Source organism: Xyrauchen texanus, chromosome 39 (assembly GCF_025860055.1).
Source record: "Xyrauchen texanus isolate HMW12.3.18 chromosome 39, RBS_HiC_50CHRs, whole genome shotgun sequence".
Lineage (NCBI taxonomy): Eukaryota > Metazoa > Chordata > Actinopteri > Cypriniformes > Catostomidae > Xyrauchen > Xyrauchen texanus.
The window spans coordinates 12,795,486-12,813,592 of NC_068314.1; the positions used below are offsets into that span (position 1 = coordinate 12,795,486).

Genomic DNA, 18,107 nt, shown 5'->3' on the forward strand with positions numbered 1-18,107 from the left:
GCATATGAGTTATGCGTTCCCTCTAGAATGAAATTTCCCACTAATGACCTTAATGTGTTCTAGTCAATCACACATCAAGGTTACATGTCAAACAAGCTACACCGCATTCTAGATGCTAGCGGGTCGGCAAACTAGGCACTGCCTACCCTGCCAAAATTCTAAAATGAAATGTTTATTAAATAATAAACTTGTATTTGTATTTTTATTCTTGTGATTTATATATGCAATATGTGTGTTATTCCAATTGTTTAGACGTTATGATGACAAATGTAGCAGTTACGCATAATCAACTAAAAACAAATGGTAGAATAAGCAGTGCTTTTACGGTCCATTCATTGCAGACAACAAGCGGAAAACCCATGTTGCGCATGCGCATTTCGATCCTGTATTCTTTAACATGTACGGCAAAAAGCACAAATCTGCTGTGCCTTTTGACGTAAATATGTTATGCCCGTAATCATCTCCGTTACGTATCAGACATGGACCAATTAAAATCGAGATATTCCTGGACATTTGCGTAGCTAACGTCATCACACCACAGCTAGCGTACATGCCTAATCCCCGCCAAAATCAAAATGACAGCACCGGCCATAATCACGGAATTAAGAAATTTTTCCAAGCTCGATTTTAATTCCAAATATGAGTTAATTGCAAGAGGGAGGTCTACGCCAGCCTTAGATGGACTAGTACAGCAAAAGGGCCCAAAAATTATCCGATCATTTCAAACTGATTGGCATGTAAGAAAAGATTGGCTATGTGGCTGTGCTAACAATCAGCGGCTGTACTGCTATCCCTGCCTGCTTTTTTCAACCAGTCAGACTGTTTGGACTTCAGCGGGATATTGTGATTTGAACAACCTGCCCGCAGCTTTAACCAAGCATGAAAAGTCGTCAGCTCACATCCAGTGTCAAATTACACTGAAAACCTTTGGAAAATCTCGGATCGACCTTGCACTTGACGATCAAAGGAAGCTGAATATAACCTACCACAATGAAAAGGTAAAGGAAAACCGAGAGGTTTTGAAGGATCTAATAAATGCGTAACGTTCACTGTTTACGCGCTTGTGTGTGTGCGTGAGAGAGAGAGAGTACACGATATACATCCTGATTTGTACATTTCTTGATATGCCGCGCTTGTGCGTAACGTTCACTGTTATTACGTATTATTATCTTAAACAATAAATCAGGTAATCTGGCTTTCATAACTCAGTGCCTAGCCTCTTTAAGACATCACCGCACGTCACTGATAGTCAAGTGTCTGGCTGCTGTTCTGAATTGCTTACTGCTCTGAATTGCTTACTGCTCATACTATTTCTGCCATAGACACATATGGCAGAAGTAGTATGGGTAATATGCCACTGTGAACTCAGCGATGGCAAACTACCCACATGGCTGTAGCAAGGTATTCTGGGCGCCCTGACTTTATATTGCTCTGGGCCCATTTCCTATTTAAAAATACTGTTTAGAATTTGTTGTGGGGCCCTAGAATCATTACCACAATGGATGGACAAGTCTAAATTAATTTTTGTGGTAATTAACAATATGCTAAGAATGCTGTAGGTTGATCTTAACTTGAATTGAACCCGGAATATTCCTTTTAAGTTGTGGTATATTTACTAACTTTACAAACCATCATTTAAATAAAAAAAAATGGTGTGTGAATGTGACTGCCAACTGTGGCAAGACCTCCGTATTTTGCCAGTTATTTGAATGAGTATAACTTGTTGTGGGTGTGCCTCGTAGGACACAGACAGACCCTTCTCTATCTAGGAGCTATTTAATGAGCAAAATAAGTGAAGGCATTGATTGATACACAAAGTATATTTATTGTATATAGCATATTCATCCATTTTGTGCAATAAATATGAATAAGTTTCACAACACCCAGCTACAGTTTATGCTCTTTGGGCCCCACCATTTTGGAAATGACATCAAATGACACTTCTTACTGAAGTCAGGTTTATCAATTTACCCCAACTTTAGATGTCGCATATCCAACTTTGAGTGGCGTTCCAGTCATTATTTTCAAGTAGCAAGAGGGAATATTTAGAGTTCCGAGTTGTCTGGAATGCACTATATTGTCTGGTATGCACTATCAAAAGCAATGTCAAAGAATATGTATTGATGAATAGGATACGTTTGAATTTGAATAGTTTTACTATGTGATTGGACCACATGAATTGGTTCTGTAATATGATTTTATTACCATTTCATCAACTGGAATTTTGTGTATGTAAAAAATATTTGTGTGTAAATAAAATGTTCAAACAAGAAAACACTGCTTCCATTTTTCATTTATTGAAAAAACTAATGGTAAATATTTATTACAAGAAAAGTTGTGTATACCTCAAACCAGGCAAAGACAGCTTGAGTAAGACAGATCACTGAGTTCTAATAAACCACATCTGACTGTTCACACACTTGGAGCAGTGCTGAAGAGCACCTGTTTCAGTTGCCGTCCGAGTGTCTATATATGTACACACATCAACACGATCCAATGTTATATTGCTCCACAGTTCAGAAGTCCTTCCAGCTTCAGTAGATTTTGAACCTTGCTTCTGTTGTGTCAATATCATGTTCCTTGGGGAAAGGAAAAATTGTTAAATTAAAATGCATCTCTTCATCGAAGACTAAATCCATGTTCAAGCAAATTCAAAATGTTCAACTCACTTCGTTGAGTTTCTTGAACTCCACCACCTGGAAAAAGATGTGTTCCAGTATGTGCTTCGCATCTCTCTTGTCATTGTCTAAATTCCCAGTCACTCCTAAGATGTCTCCACATTTACGGACATAGAACTCAAGATCATCGTCGGTACCTTAGGGAAGATAACCAATCCATTAAAGTATGGTTTATTGATTTTAGCATAAACCAATAGGCAAACATAGATTTTTTCCCATCACCCCAATTTCACGTTGCATGAAAACACCTTTACCGGCATTCTTATCCAATGTGCGCAAGTTTTGCTCGCATGTCTGCTTACGTTTTGACATCTCATATAAATGCGGTTTGCTTGCTTCGTCTGAGTTTTTGAATAAAATGATATTTGGTTGTTATCAGTGTATTGGTGTGCATGTAAACACACTCAATGACATACCGATCACAACAACAACAGTATAATTTTTTTTTTACATGGCTGCAAGGTCTAAAATTAACACTGACCAAGTGCCAAATGTAAGTAAAAATTGGCTTTGGTGATTAAATAAAGTGTAGTTACTGCCAAGTGACCAAAACCTTATTAGGAAATGCAACATTACATGGTTTATGTCGAATTCAAATCAAATGTATCTACTACATAGAATTACTAAAAAAAGCATCTGTTGTAACTCTTCTAACAATCTTGGTGGAAGGTTAAGCATCAAAGGGTTCTATAGGACAGGGGTTTTCAAACAGGTCCTGGGACCCCCAGGGGGCCGCAAGGGGGTCCGCCAAACATTTAATAGAAAAAAATTTAAATGTTAAAACGTTGACGTTATTTGACATCATTACCATATCATTCTGAAATCATTAGAATTATTGCGATTCTTTTATTTTATTGACAGCCATAGTAAGAAATAAAACACAAATAAAAGTAAATTCGCATATCAATTCATTCATTATGAAAAAAACAACACTTATAAGCAGTAAGGGTTGTAATTCACTATTCTCTTGTAAAGCTGCTTTGAAACAATATTTATTGTTTTATTGTATATGTATTCATATAGTGCTTTTCATTAAAAATATCAATATTTAGGTAACATTTACAATAAGGTTCCATTCGATAACATTAGTTAAAGCATTAGGTATCATGAACAAACAATGAGCTGGATATTTTTACAGCATTAAGCTTTGTTAATGTTAGTTAATAAAAATTTTATTCTTCCGTGTTAGTTCATGTTAGTTCATAGTGCAGTAACTCATGTTAACCAGTCCAACTTGATTTAAAAAATGTATTACTATATTAGAAATGAACATTAACTAAGATTAGCAAATGCTTTAAAAGTATTGTTCATTGGGGGGTTAATACACTCGTGATCTTTCTGAGAGTTTAGCTACGGCACTTGCTCTGTACTATTCTTGGGAGTAGCACACCCCCCCTAAAGCAGCAGATACTCTAGGAGTGGTGATTTCTGCTTTTGGAAAAGGCCATGAGGCATTCCTTATTGATTCAGAGTCTGGGGGACGGAGTCTCGACCACTCTCAAGAGATTATGGGTAAAAGATTTAAACTTGGAATTGGAGGAGGGAGAATGTGCTAGCATTTAAAAAAGAAAAAAAAACTGTACCTAGAGACGCAAGAATCCGCCAATTGTTCTCAATTGTTGCGTAACATTTAAAAAAATCTAATGTGTATGTGGCCGTGCAGAGCCTAAGCTGAATGAATTGCATCACAGAAACTCACATTTATTTGAAAGCTGAGCCAGCCTCACTTTCTCTGAAGAAAAGGTCTCATCAAGGTCAAAAAGGTCAAGCATGGGCGGGCGCAGGTCACGAAAGGCTGGCTGAAAGACCTGAACAAAAAATAAAGCTTCAGTGGAATGAAGACCAGACATAGAACACCTGAGTCGCAGGTTTCTTCTGTCTGGGTCACAGACAGCAGAGTAAACAATGGTAAATGCAAATAAGAAAATCCAACTGACCCCATAATCAGGCATTGATGCAAGGTATCGTAAAATAAATAGGCTCATCAATTAGGATAAAATACTTCCAACTGACCGTTCACCAAGTCTAACCTTAAAAGTGTTTCTGACCAATCCTGTCTTAGCAAATGTTGTCGGGCCGCCATTACTCTGAAACATGTTTGCTATTTTCCAATGAGAGCCTATGGGAGTAATGTGTGTTTGAGTTGTTTTAAGCAGAACTTGATCAAAATTATCCAAAAAAGGTCAAATGCATTGTTGTCGGTTCACTTGTAATAACAACACGAGGTACCCAGAGATGATACAATCAGTGTTTTTATTTTATTTAAAAAAAATCTTTAAATAAATATGAGAAAAGCATGCTATGGATTAAACTGTAATACCCCTCATTCCTAAATGAACATGAATAACATCAGCAAGGACACTTACATTTGCACTGAGGTAAATCAAAGCTAATAACTTAACATTAATTAATTGATGTATTTGTTTCAGGTCTTAGTAAAGGCGATTAGTAAATAAATAGTTCACAGCATCATAGTGAGTGTGTAATGAGCAGGTCTGTTCACTTACACTAATGTTATCAGGTGTGGAATCGCTATCAAATGACACTTTTCTCTTTTCAAGTGACCGTGATAATCATTTGCCTCAATTCTGATTCACAGTCTCCACAGTTTTCAATCAAATTACGGTGTAATTTAACTATTTCTTTTACAAAAAAGTCAGATAAATATGCCTTGCATTGTCACTCTTCATTCCAGCCCATGTAAGAATATTGTCAATAATGCACAGTTGATGTTAATCTCCCATTCATTCCTATGGGAAGTTCGGTGCTTATTGAAGGGTTGATTTCTTTTGTCGATATCAAAGGTATTTTGGAACAAATTCTTCTGTCACTTGGTAATATGGCCCAATGTTTGTTCCATATGCTAAATCACACCACTGTTATAGAAATGTTTCCTATATGAAATTTTCCTATTTAGCCTATGTCATGCTAATAATTTTGCACATTGTTGGGCCTTTGCAACAATGTTGAGGACACTATTTCTTTTAACTTTTGTACAATAAACCATTTTGGTACTGTGTTGGGTCACCACTTAATGTCAAAATGTAAAATCTGGAAGTAATTTTTCAAATCCAATTTGAAGGCTCAACTAAATGATATTTGGATCAAATTACTGTGTAATTTAAAAAATTTTTTACAAAAAAGTCAGATAAATATGCCTTGCAATGTCACTCTTCCTCCGTGAATCATTCAAATGGGACACTGGACTCGCAACTGATTTCAATACAGGTGACACAAGGGAGACAACACAATCATCTAATGAGCATAAATACACACAGCACACACAAATTTGGGGTAAAATATTTGGTTTTGTATCACATTAAATTGATATTTATCAATACTTTTCAGTATTGAATGGATTATAAATATATTTATAATCTAAATTTCTCTCGCTTCGTCCACCATCTTGGATTTATTTTTCTGCCGAGCTCATCACGGTGCATTCTTCCTTGCTGAATGCCTACCCGGGGAAGGATACATCTGATGCTACCTTAGAATTTGGCTAAAATGAGAAACAGTTGAAGTCAGACATTTACATACACCTTAGCCAAATACATTTAAACTCAGTTTTTCACAAACCCTGACATTTAATCATAGAAAACATTCCCTGTCTTAGCTCATTTAGGATCACTACTTTATTTTAATAATGTGAAATGTCAGAATAATAGTAGAGAGAATTATTTATTTGAGCTTTTCTTTCTTTCATCACATTCCCAGTGGGTCATAAGTTAACAAACACTTTGTTAGTATTGCGATTAAATTGTTTAACTTGGGTCAAACGTTTTGGGTAGTCTTCCACAAGCTTCTCACAATAAGTTGCTGGAATTTTGGCCCATTCCTCCAGACAGAACTGGTTTAACTGAGTGAGGTTTGTAGGCCTCCTTGCTCGCACACTATGGTGATGGGGGCGTGGTCGTGTATCTGTCTGCGGGAGAGAGAGAGCGGTAAGGCTCGTCACCTGTTTCTTGTTGTAGTGATGGCAGAGGGCGATATAAAAAGGTGCACGAGGCATTTACTCATTTGTGTGTGTGACTACTTGGCCACTGAGTGCCCTTTTTATTTAGGTTTTGTGAATGACGCTGAAGAGTAATAAAAATACTCACTTTGACAGTTCACTGCCTCCTGACTCCTTCATTGCCAAGATAATGAACCTGCTACACACACTTTTTCAGTTCTGCCCACAAATGTTTTATCAGATTGAGGTCAGGGCTTTGTGATGACCACTCCAATACCTTGACTTTGTTGTCCTTAAGCCATTTTGCCACAATTTTGGAGGTATGCTTGGGGTCATCTTCCATTTGTGGCACTTTTCCACTGCACGCTACGGTTCGACTCGAGTCGACTCTACTCGCTTTACTTTTGTAAGCTTGCTTTTCCACTGCAGTTTAGTGCCACCTCAACGTGGGTGGGATTATAGGCTGATCGTCATAGTTGCGCTGCCTCTACTGCCATGACATCATCTTAAACGCGACACAAACATTACTGACCATAAACAATAACAGGACCACTAGCTGTTAGCTACTAGCTCATTGTGCTGCACAGAGCAGTTGTTGCATGGTGATTTTACACAAGTGTAACATTTAAATTGGCCAGGTTGTTTTAGAAGCTAGCTTTCTAGTAGCTGGTCAACTAAATAAAGTGAAGCTTTCAAGCAGAGTATAGTGTTAACATACCATCCTCCATCGTCGACTCCAACAACGCTGTGGCTAAGTCCAGGGCACTCTCCCTCCCATTGCTCGCCAGTCTAGATAGCGTCCATTTGGTCAAACCACTTCCACTTTTCCTTGATGGTGCCGTAGACACTTTTTGTTACTTTTCCCTGCACTGTTGGTAGTTCCGGTGGTAGCCGTGTGCGGCCAACAGCTGAGACTTCCTGAAAGACTTTTTTGTTTTGCGTTGTTTCGTTCGCCGCTAACGAGAGGAACGTTTGCACCTCGTTTATTGACTACTGCATGGTTTGCGCAAAGCCGTTTCTTTCTACAATTCGAAAGTCACTAGAACAAATGATACTGCTATAGCTGTTGCTAAATTTAAATCTAGCGGGTCGATGTCCCGTGTTGCAAATCCAGAGATGCTGGTAGTGATGATTCTCTCTGACCAATCAGTGATCTGCAGGGTTTTGAAGTCACATTTAGAATTGGCTCGGCTCGCTTGGAACCTCGATCAAGGTGGTACTAAAAAAAGTACCAGGTACTATCCACAGTGGAAATCCGAGTCGAGTTGTACAGTAAGACCCATTTGCGACCGAGCTTTAACTTCCTTGCTGATGCCTTGAGATGTTGCTACATGCTTTCCTCATAAATTTCCTTCCTTGTGATTCCATCTATTTTGTGTAGTGCACCAGTACCTCCTGCAGCAAAGCACCCCCATAACATGATGCTGCCACCTCCATGCTTCATGGTTGGGATGGTGTTCTTCGGCTCACAAGCCTCACACTTTTTCCACCAAACATAAAGATGGCCATTATGGCCAAACAGTTAAATTTTTGTTTCACCAGACCATAGGACATTTCTCCAAAAAGTAAGAGCTTTGTTCCCATGTGCACTTGCAAACTGTATTCTGGCTTTTTTATGGTGGTTTTGGAGCAGTGGCTTCTTCCTTGCTGAGCAGCCATTCAGGTAATGTCGATATAGGACTTGTTTTACTGTGGATATAGATACTTGTCTACCTGTTTCCTCCAGCATCTTCACAAGGTCCTTTGCTGTTGTTTTGGGATTGATTTGCACTTTTCACCCCAAACAACGTTCATCTCTAGTAGACAGAATGTGTCTCCTTCCTGAGCGGTATGATGGCTGCGTGGTCAAAGTGGAGTTTATACTTGCGTACCATTATTTGTACAGATGACGTGGTACCTTCGGGCATTTGGAAATTGCTCCCAAGGATGAACCAGACTTGTTGAAGTCCACAATTTTTTTCTGAGGTCTTGGCTGATTTCTTTTCATTTTCCCATGATGTCAAGCAAAGAGGCACTGAGTTTGAAGGTAGGCCTTAAAATACATCCACAGGTACACCTCCAATTCAGTACACCTCCTATCAGAAGCTAATTGGCTAATAGTCTAAAGGTTTGAAATAATTTTCTGGAATTTTCCAAGCTGCTAAAAGGCACAGCTAACTACTGTATGTAAACTTCTGACCCACAGGAATTGTGATATAGTCAATTAAAAGTGAAACAATCTGTCTTTGACTTTCAATGACTTCAACCTATGTGTATTTAAACTTCTGACTTCAGCTGTATCTTAAGAGGCAGCATAATTAAGATACCTAGCTTTTGGAACAGCCTTCGCATCAGGAGTGCGCTATGATGCCTTAGAATGCTGCCTCTGGAGGATGCTCACTAGGTTTTGGAACAGACCCATTGTCTTTAAAGCACAAAGTAGAGTGTTATCACCACAGATTATAACTAGAACATGGTAAGACCTATGACTTGTGGCTTCCATTGAGTTTTTAGGTTGTTGAAAGGACAGTGTCATCTATTTTTAATGCAAATATTATTTGGTAATAATTTATAAAGATTTTCTAAATAATTTCTTTCTGTCTTCAATTAGTTCTGAATTTTGTACAGCATCTCCTAAGAGTCTTCTTTTAAAAGAGAGCATTTTATTTTGCGTATGTCCTTGTCAGGTCTGTGCTAAAAAATGACCCACCAGTTAAAGGAGCAGTTCACCTAAAATATCTTTTTTTCCTTTATGTTGTCTTTAAGTGACTACTAAAGACAAATATGTATGCATAGGATCTAATGTGAGGAGGGAAACAAGAGGACTCACAGCAGGCTGCAGAGGGGGCAGAGGCGTTTCAAACTGTGGTGTGATCAACTGCAGAGGTTCACGTTTGACATTCAGCTGCTTGTAAGCACTGGAAATAAAAACAAAGTTAGTTTACAATGACACTCAAATTATTTGGATCACACAGGGCACTGGCAATGCTAAATAATTACGTATATGCGGGTTTTAAAGGCTGAAGGCCTTTATTCTTACTCTATGAATGAGGGAAGTGTGTTTGTGTGCAGCTTCAGCAGAGACATGTCAAATAGAGATGTGAAATCTCGCGGGTTCTCGTCTCCCTCCTGCAGACACACCCTCAGCTGGTTGGACAGACTCCCTGTGTCTGGCAGCATGGTGTAGTCTGTGATCTGGACAACACAAAGACAATGTATTCACTGAGGAACAGTGGTATATTTACACTTAGTCACTTCATGCATTCTTACTGATCCGACTAGTAAATGTGGCATATAACAGCTGTTGCCTTTTGTACCACAATGGCTAAAGCCATTTTTGCTGCCTCCTGTTATTAGTTTTAATGAGCCACATCAAGTGCAACAAAGTAGGATACTTGTTCCAGTATTTTTCTTAGGGCCCACATATGCTCAGAAAAGGCCCTGTGCATGCCCAATCTGATAGTAATCTGACCACATGAAGTCAAACTCACCCAATGTTACTTAAAACTCTTTAAGCATGTCCAGTGGAGCTTTTATGTAGTTCGGCCAGATGTTTTGAAAATAATGAACTCAGTTGAGCAGGCAACTAGTGTAACCACTCACCTCTGGGTCTTCTGCATCTATCTGGTTGAGGTGAATGCTATCTGTTGTGAGCCACTGGAAAACAATATCCTGGAACATATATAAATTATATTCACTTATAGTACAAAAAAAATGACAATCACAACAGTTTTAGTAGTTTAAAAAAAACAACTTTTTTTTATGTGTGTGTGATTGACTGTGCAAAGCTCACCACCACAATGCTAGGAAGAAGTGGGTGGTTGCCAGACAATTGCTATATGGTTCTTAAGGCTTTTCCATGTGGTTGCTTGTTACAGGCAGTCGCCAAAGTTGAAAGAGTCTTAATCATAATATAGCTGTGTGGGACCTCTTTTCAATACAAGCATATGGACTTTTTGCAGGGTAAGTCACATGTCAAATTTTAATTCTTAAAGGGACAGTGCACCCAAAAATGAAAATTCCCTTATTTATTTGCTTATTTTCTCATCCTCATGCCGTCCCAGATGTGTATGATTTTTTTGGTAATGCTTTACAATAAGGTTCCATTTGATTACATTAGAAAATGCATTAGGTATAATGTACTAACAATTAACAATATATTTGTTATATAATTTATTAATCTTTATTAACGTTAGTTACAATTGTTACAACTGTTCATTGTTAGTTCATAGTGCATTAACTAGTCTTAACTTATACAACTTTTGATTTAAAAATGTATTAGTATATGTTGAAATTAACATTAACTAAGATTAATAAATGCTTAATAAGTATTGTTCATTGTTAGTTCATGTTAACTAATGTTGTTAACTAATGCTAACAAATGGAACCTTGATGTAAAGTGTTACTGACTTTTTTCTTCTGCAGAAGAAGGTTTAGAAGAAAATCTCAGCTCTGTAGGTCCATACAATTCAAGTGAATAGTGACCAGAACGCTGAAGGTCCAAATATCATCATTATAAACATAATTCATACGACTCCAGTGGATTAATCAATGTCTTCTGACGCGATCTAATTGGTTTTGAGTGAGCCAAACCAAAACATTTTCACTGTATATCTTGCAATTGCGGTCTCAAGGCATGATCATGATTTCAAGCTCGATCAAACTTCCTAGTTCTTGACACATGCGTAGAGCGCTAGCAGAACCATTCTAATAGGGGAGCCTACAAGCTTAGCCTAAAATACCATAACGCAGCACTCCCATAGACATTCTATGCCGGTACACTGGTGAGGAGACAAGAGGCCATTTGTTTTGAATGAATGTCTATGGAGGAGATGCCCGAGTGTGCTGCTGAATAAACAGCTTTTATTAGGAAAAAGCTCATCACTTAATTAATTGACTGCATTTCAGCTAATCTTCAACATGTTTTACACTAAATCCTTTTAGAATGAACAGTGTATGGAGTTTTCTATGATAAATCGCTGTTTTATAAGAGAAGTCACGGATGATTTTGCGACAGGTAGGTGTCACTTTACGGCTCTCACCATTCATTTGTGTAGTATCCACAAACGGTGACTTAATGTCGTAACACGTTAGTTAACCGTTACGCTCTCACCAATTGTAGAGACGTGAATGTATATAAAAGAATCTCTGGCACTAGATGGCACTATAGGAAGTTTGAAATCATGATCGTGCCTAGAGACTGCAATGGCATGATGTACAGTGAAAAATTATTTACATTTTGGACTTTTCACACTCAAAACCGATTGGATTGCTTCTGAAGACTGATTAAACCACTGGAGTCTTATGGATTATTATATGCTGCCTTTGTCTTTTTTGGACATTCAAAGTTTTGGTCACCATTCACTTGCATTGTATGGACTTACAGAGCTGAGATATTCTTCTAAAAATCTTTGTTTGAGTTCAGCAGAAGGCACAAGGTAATGATGTAAATGATGAGAGAATTATTGGGTGAACTAACCCTTTAAGGAAAGGGGTTTGTTCAAATTCTCACAAAAAGTGTGAGAAATACATACCTCAATGCTTGCTTTGGCAAAACCCTACTAATAATTGCATATCCTACCATTATTTTACTATTCTCCTCCTTGTCCAGGTACTGGTCACTGAACATGTGACATGAGCCCAGAACTGCCAATTTGCCCGCATTCTTTAAAACCAAAGAAAATAAAACATTAAACCTAATGAATGTGAAAAAGTTTAGATCTAGGTCTGAGGTTAAACACAATCTGATTGAATGTACATACCTTGGCACGATGGAAGGCAAGCACAGGTCTGTTGAGCGGAAAGCACACAGAGCCAGTGGACAGGATCGCCACCGCAGGCTTAATAACATTTAATGTGGCCCCATAAGGGTATATGAACGTAAGTGCCCTATAAAAATGTCAAAAGAATTTATTGGGTGAATCTCACACAAACTGTCAGTCAAGAAAAAAAACACATCCAGGTCATATTTCACCCAAACCCCCCCCCCCCAAAAAGTTTTAAAAATATATAAATACATATATACATACATACATACATACAGTTGAAGTCAGAAGTTTACTTACACCTTAGCCAAATACATTTAAACTCCACTTTTCACAATTCCTGACATTTAATTGTAGAAACCTTTCCCTGTCTTAGCTCAGTTAGGATCACTACTTTATTTTAAGAATGTAAAATCTCAGAATACTAGTAGAGCGAATTATTTATTTCAGCTTTTCTTTCTTTCATCACATTCCCAGTGGGTCAGAAGTTTACAAACACTTTGTTAGTATATGGTAGCATTGCGTTTAAATTGTTTAACTTGGGTGAAATATATTGTGTAGCCTTCCAAAAACTTCTCAGAATAAGTTGCTGGAATTTTGGCCCATTCATCCAGACAGAACTGGTGTAAATGAGTCAGGTTTGTAGGCCTCCTTGCTCCTACACACTTCAGTTCTGCCCAAATCGGATTGAGGTCAGGGCTTTGTTATGGCCACTCCAATACCTTGACTTTGTTGTCATTAAGCCATTTTGCCAAAACTTTGGATGTATGCATGTGGCAATTGTCCATTTGGAAGACCCATTTGCGCCAAGCTTTAACTTCCTGAACGATGTATTGAGATGCTGCTTCAACATATCCACATAATGTTCCTTCCTCATGATGTGAGCTTCATGGTTGGGATGGTGATCTTCGGCTTTCAAGCATCACCCTTTTTCGTCCAAACATAATGATGGTCATTATTGCCAAAAAGTAACATTTTTATTTAATCAGAATACAGGACATTTCTCCAAATAGTAAGATCTTTGTCCCCATGTGCACTTGCAAATTGTAGTCTGGCTTTTTTATGGCAGTTTTGGGGCATTTGGCTTCTTCCTTGCTGAGCAGCCTTTCAGGTAATGTCAATATAAGACTTGTTTTACTGTGGATATAGATTTCCTCCAGCATCTTCACAAGGTCCTTTGCTGTTGTTTGGGATTGATTTGCACTTTTCGCACCAAATTACGTTTATATCTAGGAGACAGAATGTGTCTCCTTCCTGAGCAGTATGATGGCTGCGTGGTCCCATGGTGTTTATACTTGCGTACTTTGTTTTTACAGATGAACGTGGTACATTCAGGCATTTGGAAATTGCTCCCAAGGATGAACCAATCTTGTGGAGGTCCACCATTTTTTTATTTTTTTCCCCATGATGTCAAACAAAGAGGCACTGAGTTTGAAGGTAGGCCTTAAAATACATCCACAGGCACACCTCCTATCAGAAGCTAATTCTCTAAAGGCTTGACATCATTTTCTGGAATTTTCCAACCTGCTTAAAGGCACAGTTAACTTAGTGTACGTACATTTCTGACCCACTGGAATTGTAATATAGTCAATTAAGCGTGCACAAAGTAGATGTTCTTAACAACTTGCCAAAACTATTGTTTGCTAATATTAAATATGTGGAGTGGTTAAAAAATCATAATGGTTTTGGGGTGAAATATGACCCAGACTTTTCTTCGCCCGATTCACCCCATTTGACTTCCCGATGAAATATTTCTCAGAAGCTTTCAGTTGTGTTATTTCCAAAAGGATGCAATCTTATTCCATGTTGCATTCAGAAGTCTCGGCTCTGCCTTACTTTGAATTATTCCCAGTATTTTCTTCATCAGTGACTCCTGTGACCACTTTACCAGCAGCACGACTAATCTCCCTAAAAAATAAAGATACCAATCATTGAATTTCTGAAAAGATTGGTTTGTTTCAACTTTTACAAGAAAATCTAGTGATAAACATTTTAAAATACAATACATGGGAGACACAAACCTGTTCAGAATGCCATTGGACACAAGTGCTTCCTTGGGATGGAAATACTTGTAATAGACATTCCTTATAACGGCATCTGCAAATACAAGCCAGGATAACATTATTAGAATGTGGCCAGGTGGTGTGATGTGTCCCAATCTATTAAAGAAAAATCAGAAATGCATTACATGTGGAATTCATACAGACAATGACATCAATGTGCCTCTTCTAAGATAAATACATTTTCAATTTGTGAATTCAAATTAATATTTGTGTGTGGTATAAAGTCCAAAATGTCAAGGTGGTTCTGAGACTCTAAAGAAAAACTATTTGGCATTATTTTATCATCAAATGCAGAAGCAGTTTTGTTTTCAAATATTGTTAATATCAAAATTTCATGACACTCATGACGCTTATATTACAATTCATAACATTTGTAGCAAATGTACCTTACCTTAAAAAACACTTATGTATGCATGTATTAAATGTGTAAGAAGAATATATATTTTTACTTTTCACTTGATGGTTATCCCATTTATAGATATGTTTACAGTCATAAAATAAAATATCTTTAGAAAATACTATACATGTCTTTTAATGTATATACAGAACACACAAAAAATACAAAATGTATGTCTAAGAATTTGGCACATGATTTTAAACTATATTATTAAATTGGTTTCATTATTTTGTAAATGCTTATTTTTAAGAAACACATTCACATTCACCATTATTAACCATAATGCCAAACTCTTCCAGAAGAAAGTTGATATTAGTGTCATATTTCATTTCTCCTCCTTCTCCAAGCATCACAAGAAGACCTCCACCACTGTCCAGATATTGCTTAAGAACCTCCAACTGAATGACACAGGAAACATACAAAAATAAAAATCATACCTTATGAAGCTTTTGCATTCATTTAAGTCGATCGATATAAAACTACTACAGCGATATACTGATTTCGACTAATTCAGCTGTTGGCCTGTCATGCATTGACTGTGGACATCTTTATGTGAAGGTAACATTCTCACCTCAGCAGCAGTGAACTTTTCTCGAGGGCCAGCGGTGACCCATAACTTCGCTCCTTGGAGTTTCTCCAGAGTGAGCTCCTCTTTTATGCTGAGGAACATGAAACGTTGAGATTCACACCATACTGCTTATTTACTGATTGACTTAATAGCAAAATGTATTATCGTTAATTTCACTCTATAAGGAACTACTAAATCTAAAAGCAGTTTTATAAACATCCCTGAGAATAAACAAAATAATTAGAAGAGTGTGGTATTTTGTGATAGATGGGCATATTACCGGTGATATAGTGTCTAAACATTTACACTGGTAAATATGTTTGGGTTGTTGACTGTCTTTGAACCATACCAATATTTCTATATGACTGTCCTCTTTATGTAAAGTGTTTTTATTTATTTATGACAACAAATTCAACATGGCTGATAAGTGTGATGATTCAACAAGTACCCCTGGATTATTTACCATGGGCAGATCTTAACATCATAACATCATAAAATAGCCTCCATCATTTTTAAAGTAAGAAAAATATTAATTGGTATATTCTATTTATGAGAGTAAAATTATTTAATTATAACTTACTATAGAAGTATAATAAGTTTGATATTATTTTTCCTTTGCGGTTTAATAATTAAAGTATCAGATGGTAGAATGATCTAATGAAGAAAAAGTGACCAGCAGGTACAGAACTTAGATATACTTTCCCACATCCATATATGTACATCTTAATTTAAAATGTTGATGTTGAATAAAAAGCTTCTTGGCCCATGTAAGATGTTTTACCTTTGAATCTTCCACTGTGCTCTTAATTTCTTCTGCAGAGACTTGAATCCAGAGTTATTACTGAAGATCTCGCGTTTGGATGCATTGAAAATAACGGTATTTCGCTGTTCTTTGTCCATGCTGAGATATGATCAGTATCTATACATTTAATTATTGTCACTAAAACATAAATCCTTGTTTCCCAGAGTAACAAAGAATCACTGATTAATGAATAATATTGCGTTTGCTCAGGATAATTCAAACTATAAATGAAAACAATAACAACAGCAAGTAAACAGGATTCACAACTGTTGCCATATTTGATCGGTTTTATAATTTCACCGTTATGATCGGCTAAGCTAACAAGCTAACGCGACATAATTCGCTAATCACTTCTTTAAAACAGCGACTCTTAACTATTCTATATGACATATATATAACGTGACTTATGAATATAATGTTAATGCATTGAGCAAACGAAAAACGAATAAAAGTTATCGCGCTATTTACATGTTGAAGTGCCCCTGCGCGGTGCGTTGTGGGTATTTAGACAACACAAGCGTAACCAGGGGCGGTTCCTCCAGAGCAACAGTGTTCTCTTCGCTCTTAGTGTGCGTGCTGCATACTTAAGTAAAAAAGATAGACAAATAAAATAAAATAGGGTACAAAGGAACAGAATTTTATTTTCTCTCCCCCAACGGTAAATAGCATAAAACACTAGCCTACTACAGGACGACCCTAAAACCTGTTTGTCAGTGTACCATGGTTGTGCACCATTCAGAATTGAATTAAAAAAGCCAATTCAATTCATGAATTCGGAGTGAATGTGAATTGAGGTAGCAACAAAAATAATATATTTTTAAAAATAATTTAAAAATATAAGTATAATGAAAAAACTGGTGTTTTCTTTTTTCATTTTTCTGCACAAGTAAAAACAAACATACACAAATTGATTCTTTTTTTTAAGAAGAATTCTAGCCTTTTTCTATTTTTTTGTTTCTCATTCTCCCTTCTCAAAACTACAACTTAAGAGAGGAAAAATGAAAATCTAAAAGAGCCCCTCCTATTTTAATTTACATAACTCTTCTCATCAACACTTACAAAAGTCACCAGCAGTGTGAGAAAATATAAGAGACCTTATCGCCTTGGTTACATAGGTAACCTTGGTTCCCTGAGAGGAAGGGAACAAGGCATTGTGTTTATTAATGCATATGGGCATGTCTTCTTGCACAACCAAGTTGAAACCTCTCTACAATAAAGGAAACCTCTCTACAATCAGTACCTATATTCTAATATTGGCTGTGGTGTTTGAGCCACGCCTGTTTTGGAGCAAAACTGTCCTCTATAAAAACAAGTTGCCGCCGCCATAAATCCAAATGCTTTCTGAAACAGCTTCAGTTCTCCCCAGTCTGAACTGAGACAGACACTGTAGAATGGCCTGAACACGCTCACTTGTGAGGTGCATGCACCTGCTCGTGGAGTCGAGGCAGACTCCCAAAAAGGAGATTTATTATGTGGCGGAGAGCGTGCACTTCGCTCAGTCCACATTGAGGCCCAAGCTGTTTAGATGCTGAAGCAGTAAGTATCTGTGCTGGCATAACAGAGCCTCTGATTGCGCCAGTAACACCCAATCATCGAGGTAGTTCAAGATGTGGACACCGCTCAGTCTCAGAGGGGCTTTGTAATGTGCAAGGAGCCAGAGACAGTCCGAAGGACAGGACTTTGAATTGATATGCTGTTCCCTCAAATGCGAATCTCAAAAAATCCTGTGATGTCGTACAATTTGGATATGAAAGTACGTATCCTTCAGATTTATCGACGCAAATCCAATCATGTGGGCGTACATGTGATCTGTTTCTGAGTAATTATTTTGAATGGGTGCTTTGTGAGAGCGTGATTTCAATGTCTCAGATCCAGGATCGGGCGAAGTCCGCCATTATTC

General features: G+C 37.5%; 1 protein-coding gene across 1 annotated transcript; it reads right to left on the reverse strand.

Moving 5' to 3' along the window:
- Positions 1–1,886: 1,886 nt before the first annotated feature.
- ift52 (intraflagellar transport 52 homolog (Chlamydomonas)) lies at positions 1,887–16,712 on the reverse strand. The gene is made up of 13 exons (XM_052110844.1): positions 16,187–16,712; positions 15,409–15,496; positions 15,106–15,235; positions 14,399–14,474; positions 14,214–14,285; positions 12,375–12,501; positions 12,194–12,277; positions 10,216–10,284; positions 9,653–9,807; positions 9,443–9,530; positions 4,378–4,486; positions 2,670–2,815; positions 1,887–2,579 (listed from the first exon to the last, which is right to left on the reverse strand). The coding sequence occupies exons 1-13, from the start codon at positions 16,303–16,305 to the stop codon at positions 2,535–2,537; spliced, it is 1,308 nt and encodes a 435-aa protein (XP_051966804.1). The 5' UTR covers positions 16,306–16,712; the 3' UTR covers positions 1,887–2,534.
- Between the last annotated feature and the right edge of the window lie 1,395 nt (positions 16,713–18,107).